The 17,241-nt window shown below is 44.5% G+C and overlaps 1 protein-coding gene across 1 annotated transcript in view; it reads right to left on the bottom strand.

The window, feature by feature from the left end:
* Positions 1-17,039, bottom strand: part of LOC127189536 (1-phosphatidylinositol 4,5-bisphosphate phosphodiesterase epsilon-1-like) — a 201,474-nt gene extending 184,435 nt beyond the window's left edge. Inside the window, exon 1 of the mRNA XM_051146421.1 lies at positions 16,483-17,039. Coding sequence (XP_051002378.1) covers positions 16,483-16,794 — 312 coding nt within the window. The 5' untranslated portion in view covers positions 16,795-17,039. The remainder of the gene's footprint in view (positions 1-16,482) is intronic.
* Between the last annotated feature and the right edge of the window lie 202 nt (positions 17,040-17,241).

The raw sequence follows: 17,241 nt of genomic DNA, 5'->3' as shown, positions 1-17,241 counted from the left end.
CAAGTCCCACTTACACCGTTCCTCTTTTCCCAGACTCACTGTTCTAGCCTGGAGTGTCCTTCAGATGGTTACGCTATAACAATTTATAGCTTTAGGAATTTTATTCCTGTCCCTGTTCTTGCTTTCATACAGAACATTCTTTATCTGTTTAGTCTGTCCCCAACCACGTGTGGAAAGGCCCAGCAAGCAGGGGAGGGCACAGAGGAAGAGCTCAGAAAACATCCCACACAGTGCTTCCTCTTTCATCTTCTTCATCTCTCGAAGACACACCCCAAGATGGATGTGAGGATACACACCTCTATCCCAGTATTTGGGGAGCTGAGGCAGGAAGGGTCCTGAATTCAAGGTTACCCTGGACTACACAGCAAGACTGTTTCAAAGAGAAAGAAGGCCCCTATTTAACTACACCTGCCGTCATAATCCTTTGTTCCTTTATCAACTTCACTAACTGTTGTGCTCTAAATAAAGGAGGCAAGGTGGGGCCATCTTTACCAACACAGACAAACATCAGCATTACAAGCACCAGCTTGAACGGGTGCTGCGTAAAATGTTACCTCAGCCAGGTGCTTATGGCTTGTACTCTTCTCTACAGCATCTAAGTTCTCTCAGTATGAATACTGGGTCTACATTATGTTTTTGCGTAAGGAAAGAAGTGAAGAAGGAAAGGAGAGAGAGAGAGGGAGGGAGGGAAGGAGGGAGAGAAGGAGGGAGGGAAGGAAGGAGGAGGAAGGAGAAAGGAAAGGAGAGATAAGAGACAAACCACAAGAAATCAAGAAAGGGGCACTGAGGCTCTGAAGCAACCAAAACAGCATGGGTAAAGAAAGTAAAAGTACTCTAAAAAATGAGAAGGCAAGTCGAGAACATGAGTGTGTGCAAACCACCACCACCAACAACAACAACCACAACCACAACAACAGATCACTGGGAACAGCCACAAACTATGAGAGAACACAGTGACAAAAAGCCTTGACCCATGAGTCTAAGCAATGAGAACAGAGGGGGGGGGGGGGAGAGAGAGAGAGAGAGAGAGAGAGAGAGAGAGAGAGAGAGAGAGAGAGAGAGAGAGAAATTTTCACTCATTCAGTAGATATTGTGTGCCTTCCAAGCAACAGAGATCAGTCTAGGCTGTTGGAATTCACCCGTAAATGAGATAGATAACAACAAATGAGATAGATAACAACAGCATTTTGGAGGACTGAGGTAACCAACAGTGGCTTTGGGGGCATCAGGAATGTGTGTCCTACAAGTGTCTATGTGTGTGGAAGGGGGACCAGCAGTCACCATGATGTTCAGAGGAACACTGGTGAAGTCCCAATACATAAGGAAATTTGAGCCTGAAGCTCAGAACAGAAGTGTATGAGGTGAGTTCACAGCGAGGGTATGTCATTGGTATCTGGGTAGTGGCTCAGGCTGGAAGAGACAAGAGAGGTGCTTTGATGGCTTGGAGGTCTTCTACACACAAGCTTTTCACAGTTCGCCCAGCATTACTCACTTCAGTTGGCCTGAGTCAGGTGACCTGCTTCTGGTTCCATGCTCAGCAACATGCCTTGAGAGACAACGGGGAGCTGAACCCTTAGAAGCCTCTGGCAAAATGATAGAGTCACTGGGATGATGTCTGAGGAACGTGGGGTCTAGCTTCCTACAAAAAGGAGAAAGCAGTTTCCTTTGGCCAACAGACTATATAGCAGGTCAAAGAGAAACCATTAAAACACAGGATCCTGATGTAAAGGATAATGTCTGAGGTTCCTTACAGTGACTTCCTTCCTGAGACAGTGCGTGCTGAGTTTTCAGCCAAATGTATGTGTCCAGATCTGAAAATAGGTCACTGGAATGATTTTTGCTCCATACATGCAGCTGTTGTAAAGCATAAACCAAACCGCTCTAGTAAACCCGCCATCTGTCCTATGAGGAATCCACACGCTCATCCCCACCCTTATTTTTAGCAGAAGGGGTCAAATGCACAGAAGGTGAAGTGTAGTTGAGTCCACTGTCCCAGATGCAGAAGTGGGGCTGAAGGCATAAACGGCGATGTATGAACACGTGGGTAGTGGAACGACATGAGCTAGAGTATCAATCAAAGTAAGTCATGGCATCCAAGTGGCAAACAGAAGCTACAAACAGCCAAGGTTTGTGTGTCCGTTCACTGGACGAATCTCCCTCACAACATAAATCATCATCAACATAAATGGGCTCTGACTCATTTCCCATTGCTTGCTGTGGTTTGGTTAGGCTCTTTCTTACCCCCAAGGTCACAGAATACATGAACTGCAGGCTCAGTGTCTGTGTGAGAAAAGCCCAGCGTGAAGACAATGAGCTCTATGGTGGAAGACATTGCAGCTTCCTCCCACTCACCAGGAACACACAGGACTCAGGCTACCTGAATCCTAAGCCCATTGCTTCTACCGGACCAACTACATCACTTCACGCAAGCTACTCAGAGCCCCTTATCTCAGTTTCCCCTGAGGCTTGAGAGGAGGAGGCTAGATGCTATTTGTACATTATTTCAAGCAGTGCCTGCTGTAGAGTGGCTGTTGGGTATATGTTTATAAAATAAATCTTAGTTGCTACAGGCAACGTGAGTCAGCTAAGCAGTCATACATGAATTCTCTTAAATGACAATTGTCAGCTCATCAAGGAAAGCCACACATTAAGAAGGACAAAGATTAGCTAGCTCTTCTCTTTTACTTAGGGAGGTCCAAAAGGAATTGACACTGAAAAGCCTCCTGCAACTATTGCTGAAAACAAAATGCCTCTTCTCTTTTAAAAAGGAGATACTAGTCTGCTGGCAGAGATGGAGTTAGAATGCCCTGGCACTGTGCCCACCAGCCTTGGAGTCTGTAATTTCAACCAACTGTTGGCTTGAGTTATTTGAACTCATCTTATTCTTAGCTGTTTTGCGGGTGTGAGGTATAGTGTGTCCTAGTGTGTGTCCACACTCACGTGTGTATGTGTGTGTGTGTGTGTGTGTGTGTGTGTGTGTGTGTGTGTGTGCGCGTGCACATGTTTGCACACATGGGGGAGAGGAAATAGCCCAGGAGAGGATAATATGCTTGACTTTGGATCATTTCAGCTGATATCTCGCATCCTGATTAGGGGAGTAGAAAAGCACTGTTGCTGTTCTTCAGAAAGAGGGCTCTCAACAAGGGGCCTCTGAGGGTTTTTTGTTGTTGTTGTTTGTTTTTGGATCAGACCAATTATTCAAATGCTAGTCTGGTCAAATGGCTACAGCCTACAGCCTTGCCATGGACCACAGCCTCGGCAACCACAGCAATGATGAGAACAAGTACTGCCATCCAGCCCAGGTTCAAGGCTAGCCTTGCCATGTACAACAACCATGTATTACAACCTTAGTCAGTCGGTTTACCATTTATACTGTAGAGGTGATGTCAAGGGCAGAATCCATCTTAGCAGGCAGTAATAAGACATAGAGGTGAACATTGAAGAAAGCAGTGCGATGTCTAGAGGTGCACACTACATGGTGTACACTACACTAGACTTGAACTACGTGGCAAGATGTTGGGTGTAATGGGAGGTTTATTTGCTGGTTTTTAAACTGGCTTTTAGAAATCACCAGTGACAACTCTTTTAAAAACTACCATCTGCCTCCTCTGCTGTTTTTCTCCTTTGCTTTTTTTTTCTTTTTTCTTTTTTTTTAATTTCAAAACAAACCAGCTATTTTAAAGTATGTCTGAGTGGATAGCTATTATTCACAAAAGAGATTCCAAGGCTTTATGCAGAAAACACTCCGTGTGTAGGTGCTCCAGTCAGCTGGATAGCCCCGGGGACAAAGGAGGTTCTCACATCTGCAGTGTGGGAAGGAGCTGTGAGTCTGGCTCAGGGTGGCAGTGTAGGGGCAGTCAGAAAAGCTGAGAGGGTTAAACTGGCTCTTCAGTTCTGGCCTTGGCCCTTCTGCTAACTAACTAGCTGTGTGACCTTGGATGGGTCACTTAAATGTATTAGACTATCTTGTTTTCCTTTGTGACACAAGGGGCTGAATAATTCTTGTGGGAGCACCATCAGCAAACATAGTATACACTGCTACTAGTTATCAAAGAAATGCAAATTAAAGATAACAAAAACATCATTTTAAAAGTTACTGATAGTAAGATTTCAAAACAATAGTACTGGGTTCTGCATTACTGTAAGCACGGCAAAGTGGAGCACCTGCTGTGGGCTGGGGAAGGACTCATATTGTGTCATGTGAATAAGGTTGAGGAAAACTTGGTATGAATCTTTATCTCTGACTCTCAATCTTGTCAGGCTCCCTGGAATATATATAGTACAATGCGCATAAATGTATATACAGTGCAGCCTTGAAGACTTTCTATGAGATCTGTGACTAGGCAGCTAATGGGCCTGGTTTGATGCCTGACAGGCAACAGATACAGTTATGACTTCAGGAGACAGTGCCCTGACTGTGCATCTGGCTCATGTTCGATGCCAAAGGAGAGAAGACCCATTCCATTCTCCATTCTGGAAGTTCTTGGGGACCACTGCTCATCGGTAGCACAGCTCTTCCAGTTTCCTAAGTGGTTCTATTTCTTAGCCACAAGGTCCTCAGGTAACTCCAGGCAAGTGCCTCACACAAACATCTACTGCCATTAACCAACACACACACACAGATTCAGACGTGCACAATACACAGACATGTCCCCCCACAGAGAGATGCACAGACACACACACAGACAGACATGCACACACACAAAAACACAAACATACACAGAGACACACAGACATGTACACACACACAGAGACACACAGACATGTACACAAACAGACACACACAGAGAGAGATGTGCACATGCATGGAGACACACAGACATGCACATGTGCACACACACACACACACACACACACACACACACACACACACACACGGGGGGGGGGGAGGGAGGCACACACACATCACTTCCATCACTTCTGCCCAGTGATTGAAGTTCACACAGTGCCTCAGTTGGCCTTCTGGGCTGGAGAGCCAGCGTCCTCCAGTCAGCATCTCTAGTGTGGCCACCCAGAACAGAGAGCATCCATGTTTTATCACACTATGCTTTCAAGGGGCTCAGCTCTGTGACACACGGTCAGTCCTCACAATCACCCTGGCATAATCTCCCATGACAGTGACTGCTCACCATATTTCCACACAACTCCCCCCTCTCCCCTCTGAGTAGAGGCCTCAGGAGCTTGTTTTCAGATTCCCTTTGGCTCCTAGGAGGGCTTTTCCTCCCTCCCTTAGATTTCTCCTGGGATTCATGCCTTGCCTGTCGGTAGCTTGAGCTTGGCACTGACTAGAGCTGCCATGGTCTTCCCACCCAACATCAGAGCTATCTCTTTTCAAATATTTCTCTGAGTTCTTTCTCAATACCAGGTTCTGTCTCTGTTCCCATTCTGTAGCCTAATAAGGACTGAAGTCTCCTCTCAGTCGTTACTTGATTCTTTCTCCCCTCAACTTTAAAAATAATTTCAGAGACCCATAGGACGCAGGGACAAAAACTGTTGTGCAGTCCTCATTTCATTCATGAGAAAATGCTCCAGTGAGCCGTGTGCTGCTCAGACAGGGTGGATGAGCAAGCAGCAGGACTCCTGGCGGATCTTCTTCTGTGTCATCTGTCCCAGATCCCATTCCTTCACCGGGCCAAGGCCATGTTTCCAGGCCATCTCCTCTGTGGAGAGTTTTAAAAGCTTGGCAATGTTGCAGTAACAGCTCCCGTGGGATCCCAATATCAGGGGAGTCATTGTTTTGTGTCGCTTGTTGGGGTTTTGATTTTTTTTTAACATATATTAATTATGCAAATAATAAGTTCCATTATGACATTTTTAGACCTGTATAATAGTGTATTTGATTCATATTCACTCTTCATTACCTTCTCTTGTCCTCCCTCCACTCCCACAGATCACTGTCTCTGTCTGACCAGTCCCCTTCCACTTTTTTTTGTTGAGTTTTTGTTGTTTTGTGACCCAGTAAGTTTAATTACAGTTGCATACAGGTGGATGAGTCAGGGCTTATTTACAGGAGAATGGCAAGGTACCAGTGGCTATAGCACTGGAGAAAATGCCCGCCCACACCCCACCCAGCAAACACTAAGTGTCAATAGATCCTAATTCTGTGCAGGGAATCAATCACCCCCGCTGAGAGTTTGAGAGCGCAAGGGCCATGCCATGCTCGGAAGACAGGGTTCTACGATACTCTACCTCTAATGCAATGTCTGCCCTCTCTTTAACAATGTTCCCCAAGCCTTGGAGGGGGTGGTTTGGATGTCCATTTAGGAGTGACCATTCACCAGTTCACTTATTCTTACACATTACTTCCTCTCTCTGGTCACTATGGTTGACTCACATTCAATCTCTAGGTGCTTGCTTTCTTCTGAGCCTCCAGCTCCACCAGGGAAGCTTCTCATGGGACACATTTTGTACCTTCCCTGGCTGGCAGCCCTCGTCCACCTCGCCACAGACCATTCTCATGTAAAGCCATCTCCCCAGTGGCCTCTCAACGGCTTGAGAAAAGAGTACATACAACAAACACACCACAGGGGTTGATGGCCAGTCTCTCCTGCCTGCACATGCTCAAACACTAAGCACCTGACTCCTGGGAAGAGGGAACAATCCAGACAGCCGCGGGAAGCCTCATCACTTGAACCAAATGGCCCTTCTAACATTTTCAAGACATTGGAGAAAAGATTCCCACTCAAAGAAATATGGGTAGCAAAAGTAACTACCTGGACCAGACTAGCACGTGCAACCCCTGTCTCTTGATTCTTTTGTTAAAAGGGGTCCTGATTTGTGGAAGGTGTGCCCTTGAGACATGGCCACCCAGCCGCCTTCCTGGTTCCCCCAGCCAGGGTCCTGGCTGCCTTGTGAGGTAGAGGGCGTGGAGACAGTAACCCTGACAGACATAAGAGGGCAGCCCAGAGGCAGGATTCGGTCACTCCGGTGTTCCTCTTGGTTCTGGCCTGGGTCTTAGATTATCTCATGTAGTTTACCAACCTAAGAGTCTTTACCCAGGAACAAACAGTGAGGGGCAAAGGTCAGTGGCATGCTGAGACCACAGAAGCAGCCAGAGGCTGTGCTGAGAGTTACCCTTAGTACCCCAATCCGGTCAGGGCAACATTGTTATAATTTTTTATATAGTTTGCCTAAAGAGGTCAGAGACACACCCATTTTCTTTCTGACCACTCAAATATTTACCATATTAACAGGAGACCATCTGGAAGTCTAGTGTGGAGCCCCTCCCCAACCTCCTAGGGGAATGACCTTAGCTTTCCTTTTGGCCCAAGATCCACTGGGTTCTACCCACCCTCCTTCACCATGAAGGCTTCAGTGCGTACTAATTTCATCACTTTCCATATTCTTGTTGGGTTTTTATTTGTCTCTGCACAGTTTAACAATTACGTAGAATTGGCTAACCATTTGTAGAATAATTTATTCTTTTGTAACGATCATAAAAAGAAGTACTTTTTGATCATTTACTATCTGAAAATGTTTTATTAATTTTCCTGATGATTCCATCAAACAGATAACAATTTACAAGGACACAAACGATATCCTGAAAAGGAAATTGAGACTTATTAACCCATCTGGGAAAGCAATGTGCTCTAACCGTTTGATGTGTGGGCACTCAGCTCCAAGTCAGCTACCTAGGCTGGAATCCTAACTCACTGCATAGGTCATTGTGCGCATACTGGCCCTCCAAGCCTCAAGTGTACACACACGTATAAAGCAGAGCTGCTGAGAAAACTCAAATGAGGCAACATAGCCGACGTACTGAGCCCAGGGCACACCATCAGGAGAGAGCTGCTCTCTTGGGGCTACAGTCAGCTCCAGTGTCTAATGTCAGGGCCACACTCCTGCTTTTCATATAACCCTGAAGCCAGCAGAATTTTTCTTCCTCTTTTAAAACTGAGGAATTAGGCTCAGCCATGAAGAGCAACTTGTTCAGGACCACACAGCTGTTAAACGTCAAAGCTGGGCTTTGAGCCAAGTGGCGTTTGAGCGGTACCTGATGTCCCTCCTGCACTGCTTGTGTGAATCTGTTAGTTTCTGTTAGCTCCTTCCAACTTCATGATAAACCCCTTAGAGTCGAGCAAAGACATTTCCATTTCCCCTGCATCTTTTAGATGGTTAGGCATGGCATCACACATGCTGTCCCCTGAATATAGTGTTGGTAAGGAGACTCCATGTTGTCTTTAGGACTGGAGTTTGTGTTTGTTTGTTTGTTTGCTTGTTTAAGGCAAAGTCTCATGTGGTCCAGGCTGTCCTCCGTCTTGCTACACAGCCAGAGCCAGCATTGGACTCCTGATATTCCTGCCTTTGCCTCCCAAATGCTAGAATTACAGCTGTGATCGCCATACTAGTGGCTATGATTTTCTTGAGTAGCCTGGTACCCAATCTCGCCTTAGAACCCTGGGCAGGATCAACTATCATTTCAAGAGATGTGTGGCAGTTCACACTGTAATCCTAGCTACATGGGAAACTGAGGCAGGCATACTAAGAATTCCAGGCCAGCATATATGAATGAAGTAGGATATAAAATCTGGAGTCTGCTTTAAGTACTCTAGCAGAAATGAAATGCTCAGTAGATAGGGCTGATGAAACAAGATGGCCAACACCGACAAACGCTGAAGCTAAGTGACGGGCATACAGCGTCCATACTTTTTCTGTATTTTTATGCTTGAAAATCTACACAACTAGAGTTCCTATTTAAAAAGAAACAAAGCTGGGCGTGACAGCATAGCCCTGAACCTCAGCACTTGGGATGCAGAGAGTGGAGGACCAGGAGTCCACAAATCACTTTTGACTACAGAGTTTGAAGTCATCTTGGGCGACATGAGATCTTGTCTCAGAACAAAACAAGTGCGACTGCGCGGCAGTGTTCCGTTTTTTGTCCTGTGTTCCCTGTACCTCCCATCAGGGTTAATGTCCTGATAGCAGGAAGGAAGTCTTCTTCCTAAGTCTCCACGTGAGAGCTGGATGCCTGTTGGACAGCAGCTCTCCTAAGTCTCTGCTGTCCCTGGCCAACCCGTCTGCTCCAAACTGACCTGTCTCCTCCCGTCAAGCAGGCTCAATGTCTCTGCCATAAAAAACTGGCCACTGCTATCTTCGAGCCACTTAAGGCTGAAAAACCCCAATGTCACTTTTGTTTCTTTCCCCTTTAGCTTCCAGGGCTATACGAAGCTTTTCTGGGAGACTGGATCAAAGGTGATTTGGAGAGCTAAATGAAAAGTATCCTAGAGATTCCCTTTTTGTAGGGACACAGTCCAAGCAAACCTTCACTGACATGTCAAACCCTCTTTGCTTTGCTCTGCTTGCATAAGAATCAATCATCAATAATATCTTGATCCTCTGTTTCATCCTCAAAGGAAGAAGATTAGTTGATTAGATATTTCAATTATTTTTGTTTCTTTGATGGTTTTTTTTGTGGTTGGACATAAACCCAAAAGAGCCTTGAGCACATAGGTAGGTACTTTATAGTTGAACCCTGCCCTCCACAGCCTTAGAAAAGACAGTTTTTTTTTTTATAGCAACCATAGTACTTGCACCCAAAATGCCACAAAGCATCCCTTTGCTGTAGTTTCCAGTGACTTGCCTGATAGAAAGATTAGATTCATGCAATCACAGAGCCATATTCACTCTTGTCTTCAGCAAACATGTGCTTCCTAGGTTATTTTTCTACTGCTGAGATAGGACCTCCTTTCAACTGTACATTACATACCTTTATGGCTGCCTTTCTAGCCAATAGTCTACTTCATGCCCAGGGCAATCCATAGAGAAGGTCTAGTAGGCCTCATGAACGGTTTATCATTTTGCAAGTATGTCAGTAACACAGTCAAAAGAAAACAGTAAGTGAAAAGCAATGGAACCCAGAAACCTGAGCTTTTGAATACTGTCCCGGATGCCTCAGCAAATTGAAAATGAGGCAACGATGTGATTTTGTGCCAGAAAAGATGTACCCGAGTCCCCTGAAGCCCCCAGAACACACAGGGATTTCCTTGCTTATACACCTTGAGGTTAGCCAAGTCCAGACTTGCCTTTTAGACAGACAACACAGCCAGTGACCCTGTCCTAATGGCAGAGGAACTGGGGCTCAGCAGACACCTTAGTCTGGTGAGTCATTCATCTATAGAAGTAGAAGAACATAAGGCCATAGAGTCCAACACACTGGTGGGCTCCAGCTACACCCATCTCTTAGCATAGAGTCCAACACACTGGTGGGCTCCAGCTACACCCATCTCTTAGCTACCCGAGGTCAGACAAGGTTCTTATCCATAAATAGAGGAGACATTGCTGGGTCAGATGTTTTCTGAGAGTATTAAATGAAATATCTTACATAGAAGCAGCTAGTATAATTCTTTCACTTTCTTCCACTTTTTGTTGCTTCTCCTCTTTGGTGCATTTCCATTGCTGGAACACAGTAAGTGCCCAGTGCTGCTTACTATGTCTTGTCATGAACTAAAGAGTCACTGAAGCAGCCAAGGAGCCTATGGGAAGGATCAGAGAAGATGCTTAGCAGACTCAATATGCTCTAGAGGGACAGTCCAGTCACTATTCCATGATCTTCTGGGCAGACCCAGAAAGTACACACAGGCCTCTGCAGCAGAAATCCAAACGAATTGCCCTCTAAGGCAGTGGTTTTCAACCTGTGGGTCACAACCCTTTTATAGGGATTGCTAAGACTATTCTGCCTACCAGATATTTGCATTATGATTCATTAACAGTAGCAAAATTAAAGTTTTGAAGAAGCAATGAAAATAATTTTATGGTTGGAGAGAAGGTGGCCACCACAACATGAGAGACCCGTATTAAATGGTCACAGAAATAGGAAGGTTGAGAGCCACTGCTATAAAAGGAGGCAGTTATGGGAGTAGTGGAGAGAGAAAAGGGAGGTAGTCTAAAGATTCATAAAAGGTGCTTTGACAAGCCATTGTCAAAGCATTCTGTGGTTATCAGCAAGTGGACCCAAGTTGCAGTAAGCTGAGAAAAGTTTTTTTTGCTAACAAAGTGTTGAATCTTGGTCTAACTAACTAAGAGTCCACATATTAGCCAAAAGGCGTGGTTAATTTAGTCCGATTTATATGGAAAATTGAGTAAGAAGAAGGTTGAAATGTCATTTCTTCCCCTTACACACTGAGAATAGACCCAAACAGCTCTTATAGCACATCACTCGTCGACCTGTGCAGCTCCCAAAGGCTGCTAACTTGCTGCTGACGCTCAGTGTGAACAGAGGATAGGTAAGGCTGGGCTCTGTGCAGCTCCCGAAGGCTGCTAACTTGCTGCTGATGCTCAGTGTGAACAGAGGATAGGTAAGGCTGGGCTCTGTGTAGCTCCCGAAGGCTGCTAACTTGCTGCTGGATGCTCAGTGTGAACAGAGGATAGGTAAGGCTGGGCTCAAGAAGCACAGCCCACCAGCCCTGAAAATAACTGCCCCAGGTTGGCCCACGACTTCTCCCCTCCCTCTAAGTCTCCCAGCTGCTTTTTCCTCCAAAGGGCTCTGAGGTTTCTCATCCTGCACGTGTCCTCCAGGACATGACTTTCTCCAGCAAGCCTAAACCTGGGCTGGATTAAAGGCACCTCCTGAGAGCCCCGCCACGTCCCCCCAACAGTTTATACAGTTCTATACCAGACAACCAACATGGCGTATGTACTTCAGTGGTTCTCAGCTGGGGGTGGTTATTACATCTATGGAGGGAGGAGGGGCGATAAGTGCAAGTAAGGGATGCTGTTACACGTCCTCCAATGCACAGGACTGCTCCCCTTAACATGCAATTGTTTGCCTCAAAATGTCACACGTGCTGAAGTTGAGACAGCCTACTCTACTGTAATTGTTTATGTACTTCTTATTCTCAGAAAGGCTGTCTCATTCATATTTATAACCCCAGTGCATTCCCTCCACCGCCCCAGGAGCTCGAAAAATGTCTGTTAAATGACTGAGTGACCTTAGGGAGTGCAGGTCACAGCTCTTGTTTACTCTTGCTAGCATTTGACCGCGATCAGCTCCTGAGCTGCTCTGTCCTGCCCAGCACACATTTTAAACTCACTGACTCTGTGTAGGCCCCCTTCCCAAATATTCCTGCTATACTCTACAGGTCACAGAGAGTAGAGAATTAGGACTGCAAAGCAGAGCACAGGGCACCTAGGCTGCAGAGTTAAGAGAGAGCAGAAATGAGGAGAAGAGGGTCTGAGACCAGCGGAAGCAGGCCCCAGGCACCCGGCAAAGGGAGCAGGGAGACAACACAGGGCTCAGAGGCTGAGATCTTTCGACTCTCTTCCATGGGCCCTTTATTATCTGACTTGACAGGGCACATGCACCCCTGAGCCCACAGAAGCCCTCTCCCCTTTATGAAGTGGCCCCACATGATGAATACATCCTCAAACCACCGACCTCTGACCATTCACTGCTTGGGCTTCTACTACTCAGTTCACATGAGTTATGACAAGCGTATTTTCTGTGACCGTAAGGGGCGGGTAGCTCTTGGCGATTTCGAGAATGAAATGTTCATAAAGTCATCCAACATGGTGAAATATGGGGCTCGGGAATTCAAAACCACTGCTACCTAAAATATATTACTCTACCTGTTATATTTTACACACGTAATCTAATTTATGTCCAGAGAAATGAAGCCAGGCAGTTTTCCTCAGCAGCTAAGGTTGAGGAAGTTGCTGAAATTGTGAAGGTAAAAAGCAGTTGCTTTTACCAACAGTCCCATGAATTCACTCTGGAATGTCTTTATAACTCTTGGATGGAGGCCAACCTGTCCTTGTGATTTATTCAAATCCAGTCTGTCAGCTAGGTCTAGAACATTCTGTACATCTATTGCAACTTGATTTGGTATCTCTGCTTCTAAAGAAGATTTGAGATTGGCATTCATTTTGACATAGTCTGGGGAGAAGGGGCAAAGATCTATGATGCCCGTTGGCTGCTTTTTATACCCTCCGACGTTTATTCTCTGTCTACAAAGATTCTATCAGGACTGGAACTGGTTCCTCCAGGTCAGTTCCTCCAAAAGGCCTCATGTTAGTTCTGTTCCAATGTCAGTGTCTCACAGATGCAGTTGTGTTTGCAGCTTTCTCTTAGGCTTCCTACTTGGGTTTCGTAGGTCTTTCAGCTGAGTTGTTTATTTCTTTTCAAAATGTCTCTCCCTTAATCTGTAGCTGTAAATGACAATTATTCCAACTATCAAACCTACTTCCAGAGTTATAAGAATACAATACATTAAGACACATAGGGGTTTCACCTGCGGCTTGTAACAAAGCACCCAACAGAGTTGTTGAGCTTTCTATTGGACCAAGGGTAGAAAAAGGAATCTAACCAATCAAAACACCTGAAAGGATTTTTAAGTCTCATCATGCTTTCTGCTTCATATAGGTGGATGGCAGTTAACCTTTTAAAATAATTAGTTGGCTAGATTGTTGAATTCTGCTGGTGTTTTCCTGGTTACTTTTTCACACACACACACACTATTCTGGCTTTCTGTTTTTCTTGTAGCCTGTTAACACAACCTGTCATTAAACTACAGTGGTTCACACACAGACACCCTGCACCTTCCATGACGCTGCTCTTGCTTTTCTCCTGTAAACACATTAGCACAGGAAATGACTGTTTGTCCTAATTCAGCCTGGGGAGTTGTTTTGCAAACCTATAAGTGAGTAAACACCCTCATTATTACTAATTGGCCTAATTTTCTAACTAAGACAGCCTGATTCTAGTTTCTAGCTCAATCTCATTATCCTTGTCAGGTGGCCCGTAACCCCTCTCCACTTGCATTTTTTTTTTTTTTCATTAACTGTTGACTATTTCCACCTCCTGGGCAGTTCCTGTTAGCAATGCAGAGCACCCTCTAGTATCTATTTCATGACCCTGTCGTCTAATGCTTTTTTGTCATCTGCCTCAAGAAAGGCTTTAATTTTTTTTAGAAACTCAAGTGTCTTCTCTTTGTTCCTCTGTCTCTGGGTCTCACTAGGACACTCAAGTTCTACCAGTCTCATGGAGGCTATGAACAACAGACCTTCCAGTCTGTCTGTCTGTCTATCTGTCTGTCTATCTGCCTATCTATCTATCTATCTATCTATCTATCTATCTATCTATCTATCTATCTTTCCTTCCATATATTTGAGACAAAACCCAGACAGCTTATGTTTTAATCAACTCTGCCATGTTGCTGATATATATTAAAGGTGGACAAATACCTTTCAAAAGTACTGTTTATGTCCTTACAAAACTCTTTCAAGGACTGTCCCATGTAAGAGACTTTTCATGGTTCACTGATTTTTAGTTGTATTATTTCTCATTCTTGTGCCTGCCTTACTATCTCAATGGAAATAAAACAACAAACAGAAAACATTGAGGAAAAGAGACCTGGGTGCGGTGGTGCACACCGCAGAGGCAGGTAGATCTCTGTGAGTATGAGGTCAACCTGGTCTACAAAGCCAAGGCTACACAGAGAAGCCCTGTCTTGAAAAACAAAACAAAAAGGAAAAGAGAAAACGAAGGGCAATTATCCCTGGATGTTTCTGGCAACTGCTGCTCAGATTTTTACCTGGACATTTTTCCCCTCTCCATAAGAAGAGCTAAGGAAGACGAAGGCAGAATGAGGATACGGGAATACTCTGGGACATTTATGCTTTGCTTTTGTCTCCTAAAATAATCGAGAACTAATGATATTTCTTAATCAGTGTTGACAGTGAACAAAGCGAAGCAACATGAGGATTTGCCGCTCCCGTCCACACTCAACGTCCTGTCTTTATGAAATTCAGTCATGAAAATAATTCTCTGTGTGGGTTTTCCAATACTCAAAGAAAATGGACACATCGCAATTAAGTTTGCATGTATTAATTATTGGAGCAATTTTCCTTCCTCAAAGAAAAGCTCCTCTCATACCTTCTCCGTTGACTTAAATCTACCTCATTACCAGCCATCCCACCAAACTCCCCAAACTAACACTAGCAGCCATTCCACTAAATGAAAATGATCCCAGTGGTTAAAATGCTTATGTAATGACAAATGCAAGAGACTATATGGTTTCTTGGGTTCTCATGAGAAACACGCAGGATTACATGAACTAAAAGGACTCATCAAAAAAAAAAAAAAAAAAAAAAAAAAAAAAGCCAACAAAACAAAATTTTAAAAAAGTACAAAGAAACGGATGTCCAGACATCCTCCCACAACCAGAGCTATAATTGGTCCTCTACATTTAATGAGAACATCCACTTATTTTCAACAAATTAACATGATCAAGAATCCCTACGTCTTTCTGCCTGACATCAGACACAGGCATTCCCTCCTATCAAGTCATCCCACACACTCACTGGACTGAGATCTGCCAAATGCCCCCTTTCCACATGACTTTGGACCCAGGCTTGTGTCAGGAAATGAACACAATTTCTCAAGCCATTTTCTAAGGGTTGTTTTTCTTTCTTCTAGGGCTGCAGAAAGGAGTGCTTCACTGATAATTTTAATCCTAACAACCATAAAACATACGCTCTCAGAGAAACTTACAGACATTTGCAGATGGACTCCTGTGAGCCGATCTCAGAGTAGTCTTCATAGCTCAAATTCTTTACACACAGCACTTTGCAACGAAATTAGCCAAATACAGAGAAACAAAACAGTTTTCAAGTTTTATCCTAGGGTTATTTTTAACTTCTGATTTTTTAAAGACAGAAAAGAAACAGCACGTGGAAATGGATTTGGTGTTGAGCATAGGGCTACTCTTGTAAAGATTGATTATTGAGATAATCTTACCAAGAAGATCTATAAAGCTTTGGATGCACACGGATAAATAGCTTGACCTGTCGGATAAATTAGATCATTCTTTCCACAAACTATGAATATTTACACTGAAAATTTGAAAAATGTAGTCCATCTGAATCTCCAAAAAGCACGTCGCTCAGTTTGATAGGGAACATCAGCAGATGTGTTTGCAGTGCGCTCTTTAGCGGGGGGCCTTTCTTCTTAAAATTGCTTAGACATCAGGATATGTTTTACCAATTTCCCACCCATTTTCAAAATACACACAAGAGATTAAAAAAAAAATCAAAGCTGCATAAAACAGTAACCTATTCAAAAACTAGTTTGCTAGAGAACATAATGAATTAGACATTTTCACTGAATCAAATGACCCAGAGCACACTGCAGGCATTTGTAAAAGCAAAATAAAAGCCTCCAAACACACACTTCACAAGCCCTTAGGATCTCTTTCAAGATCTTATAGACAAAAAAGAAAAAGAAAGGAAGGAAAAAAGAAAGAAAAGAATGGCAATCTCAAAGCTGCGATTTCAGAAAAACAAATTTGCACCTCTACAATGAAGCATTTTGGGTTAAAACATCCTAGAAACTTTCTTAACATAGAAAAAAAAAAACTCTGCTGATTTTCTCTGCAAAGTGTCTCAGAGGAATTATATTTGGCTAAAACTGCACACCAGTGAAGGAGCAGTCGGCCTGACTCCAGTCACTAAGAGCCCCAGGGAACTTCAGATCGTGAGAACGCTTACCTGGTCTTCTTCAAAGCTCCAGCATCCAGACCCATCCTTTAATAGGGTAAATCTGGGTACCTCGGAGAAAGAGAGACAGGCAGAGAGCGAGGGAAGAGCCACCCACCCTTCAAGGCCGGCTGGGAGAGTGCAAAGCCCCAACTGACACTCTGCTTCCCTCTCCTGGGGCTCTCTGCCTAAGAGACTGCATAGGAACCCAGCCTGGTGCCAAATCTTAATCCTTTTGCAGAATCTCACGTGGAGCCGCCTCACCTCTTCCATCGCTGCTGCAAGGCCTCTTCCTGCTGTACATCCTCGTCTTTCTGAAACCATCCATCACCACAACGACCGTCTCAGCCCATAGAGAAGGATCCTGCACCATGCAGGGTTATGAGTGTTTACATTAGGCAAAGTGAAATGATGTAATATTCAGAATGGAGGGAGGGCTGAGAGCCAGAGTCAGAGTGTATGCACGCCCTGTGAGGAAATACAACTTCTCCACTCTCAGGTGGGGGTTGAGGTGGGGAATTACCCTTGAGTTATATTAACTTGGCCTCTAATTGTTTGGGTCGTTTGAATTGTTCTGGTCTTGTTAAGTATATCATGGTTTCTAAGTCGACAATTAAAGCCCCTCAGCTAGTCACACTTTCAGTTAAGTGATAATAAGAAAAAGCAGGGAACAGAACCTAGGATACTGATGTGCAAAGACCATAGTAACAAGAGAGTGATGATACGGGCAGAATATCAGAGTGCCCCCAGAGGGTGACGCCTTCAAAGAAG

The sequence above is a fragment of the Acomys russatus genome, chromosome 5 (genome assembly GCF_903995435.1).
Source record: "Acomys russatus chromosome 5, mAcoRus1.1, whole genome shotgun sequence".
NCBI classification, from domain to species: Eukaryota; Metazoa; Chordata; class Mammalia; order Rodentia; family Muridae; genus Acomys; species Acomys russatus.
The sequence above is the reverse complement of the archived record's forward strand: the minus strand, read 5'-3'. Positions and strand labels throughout refer to the sequence as shown.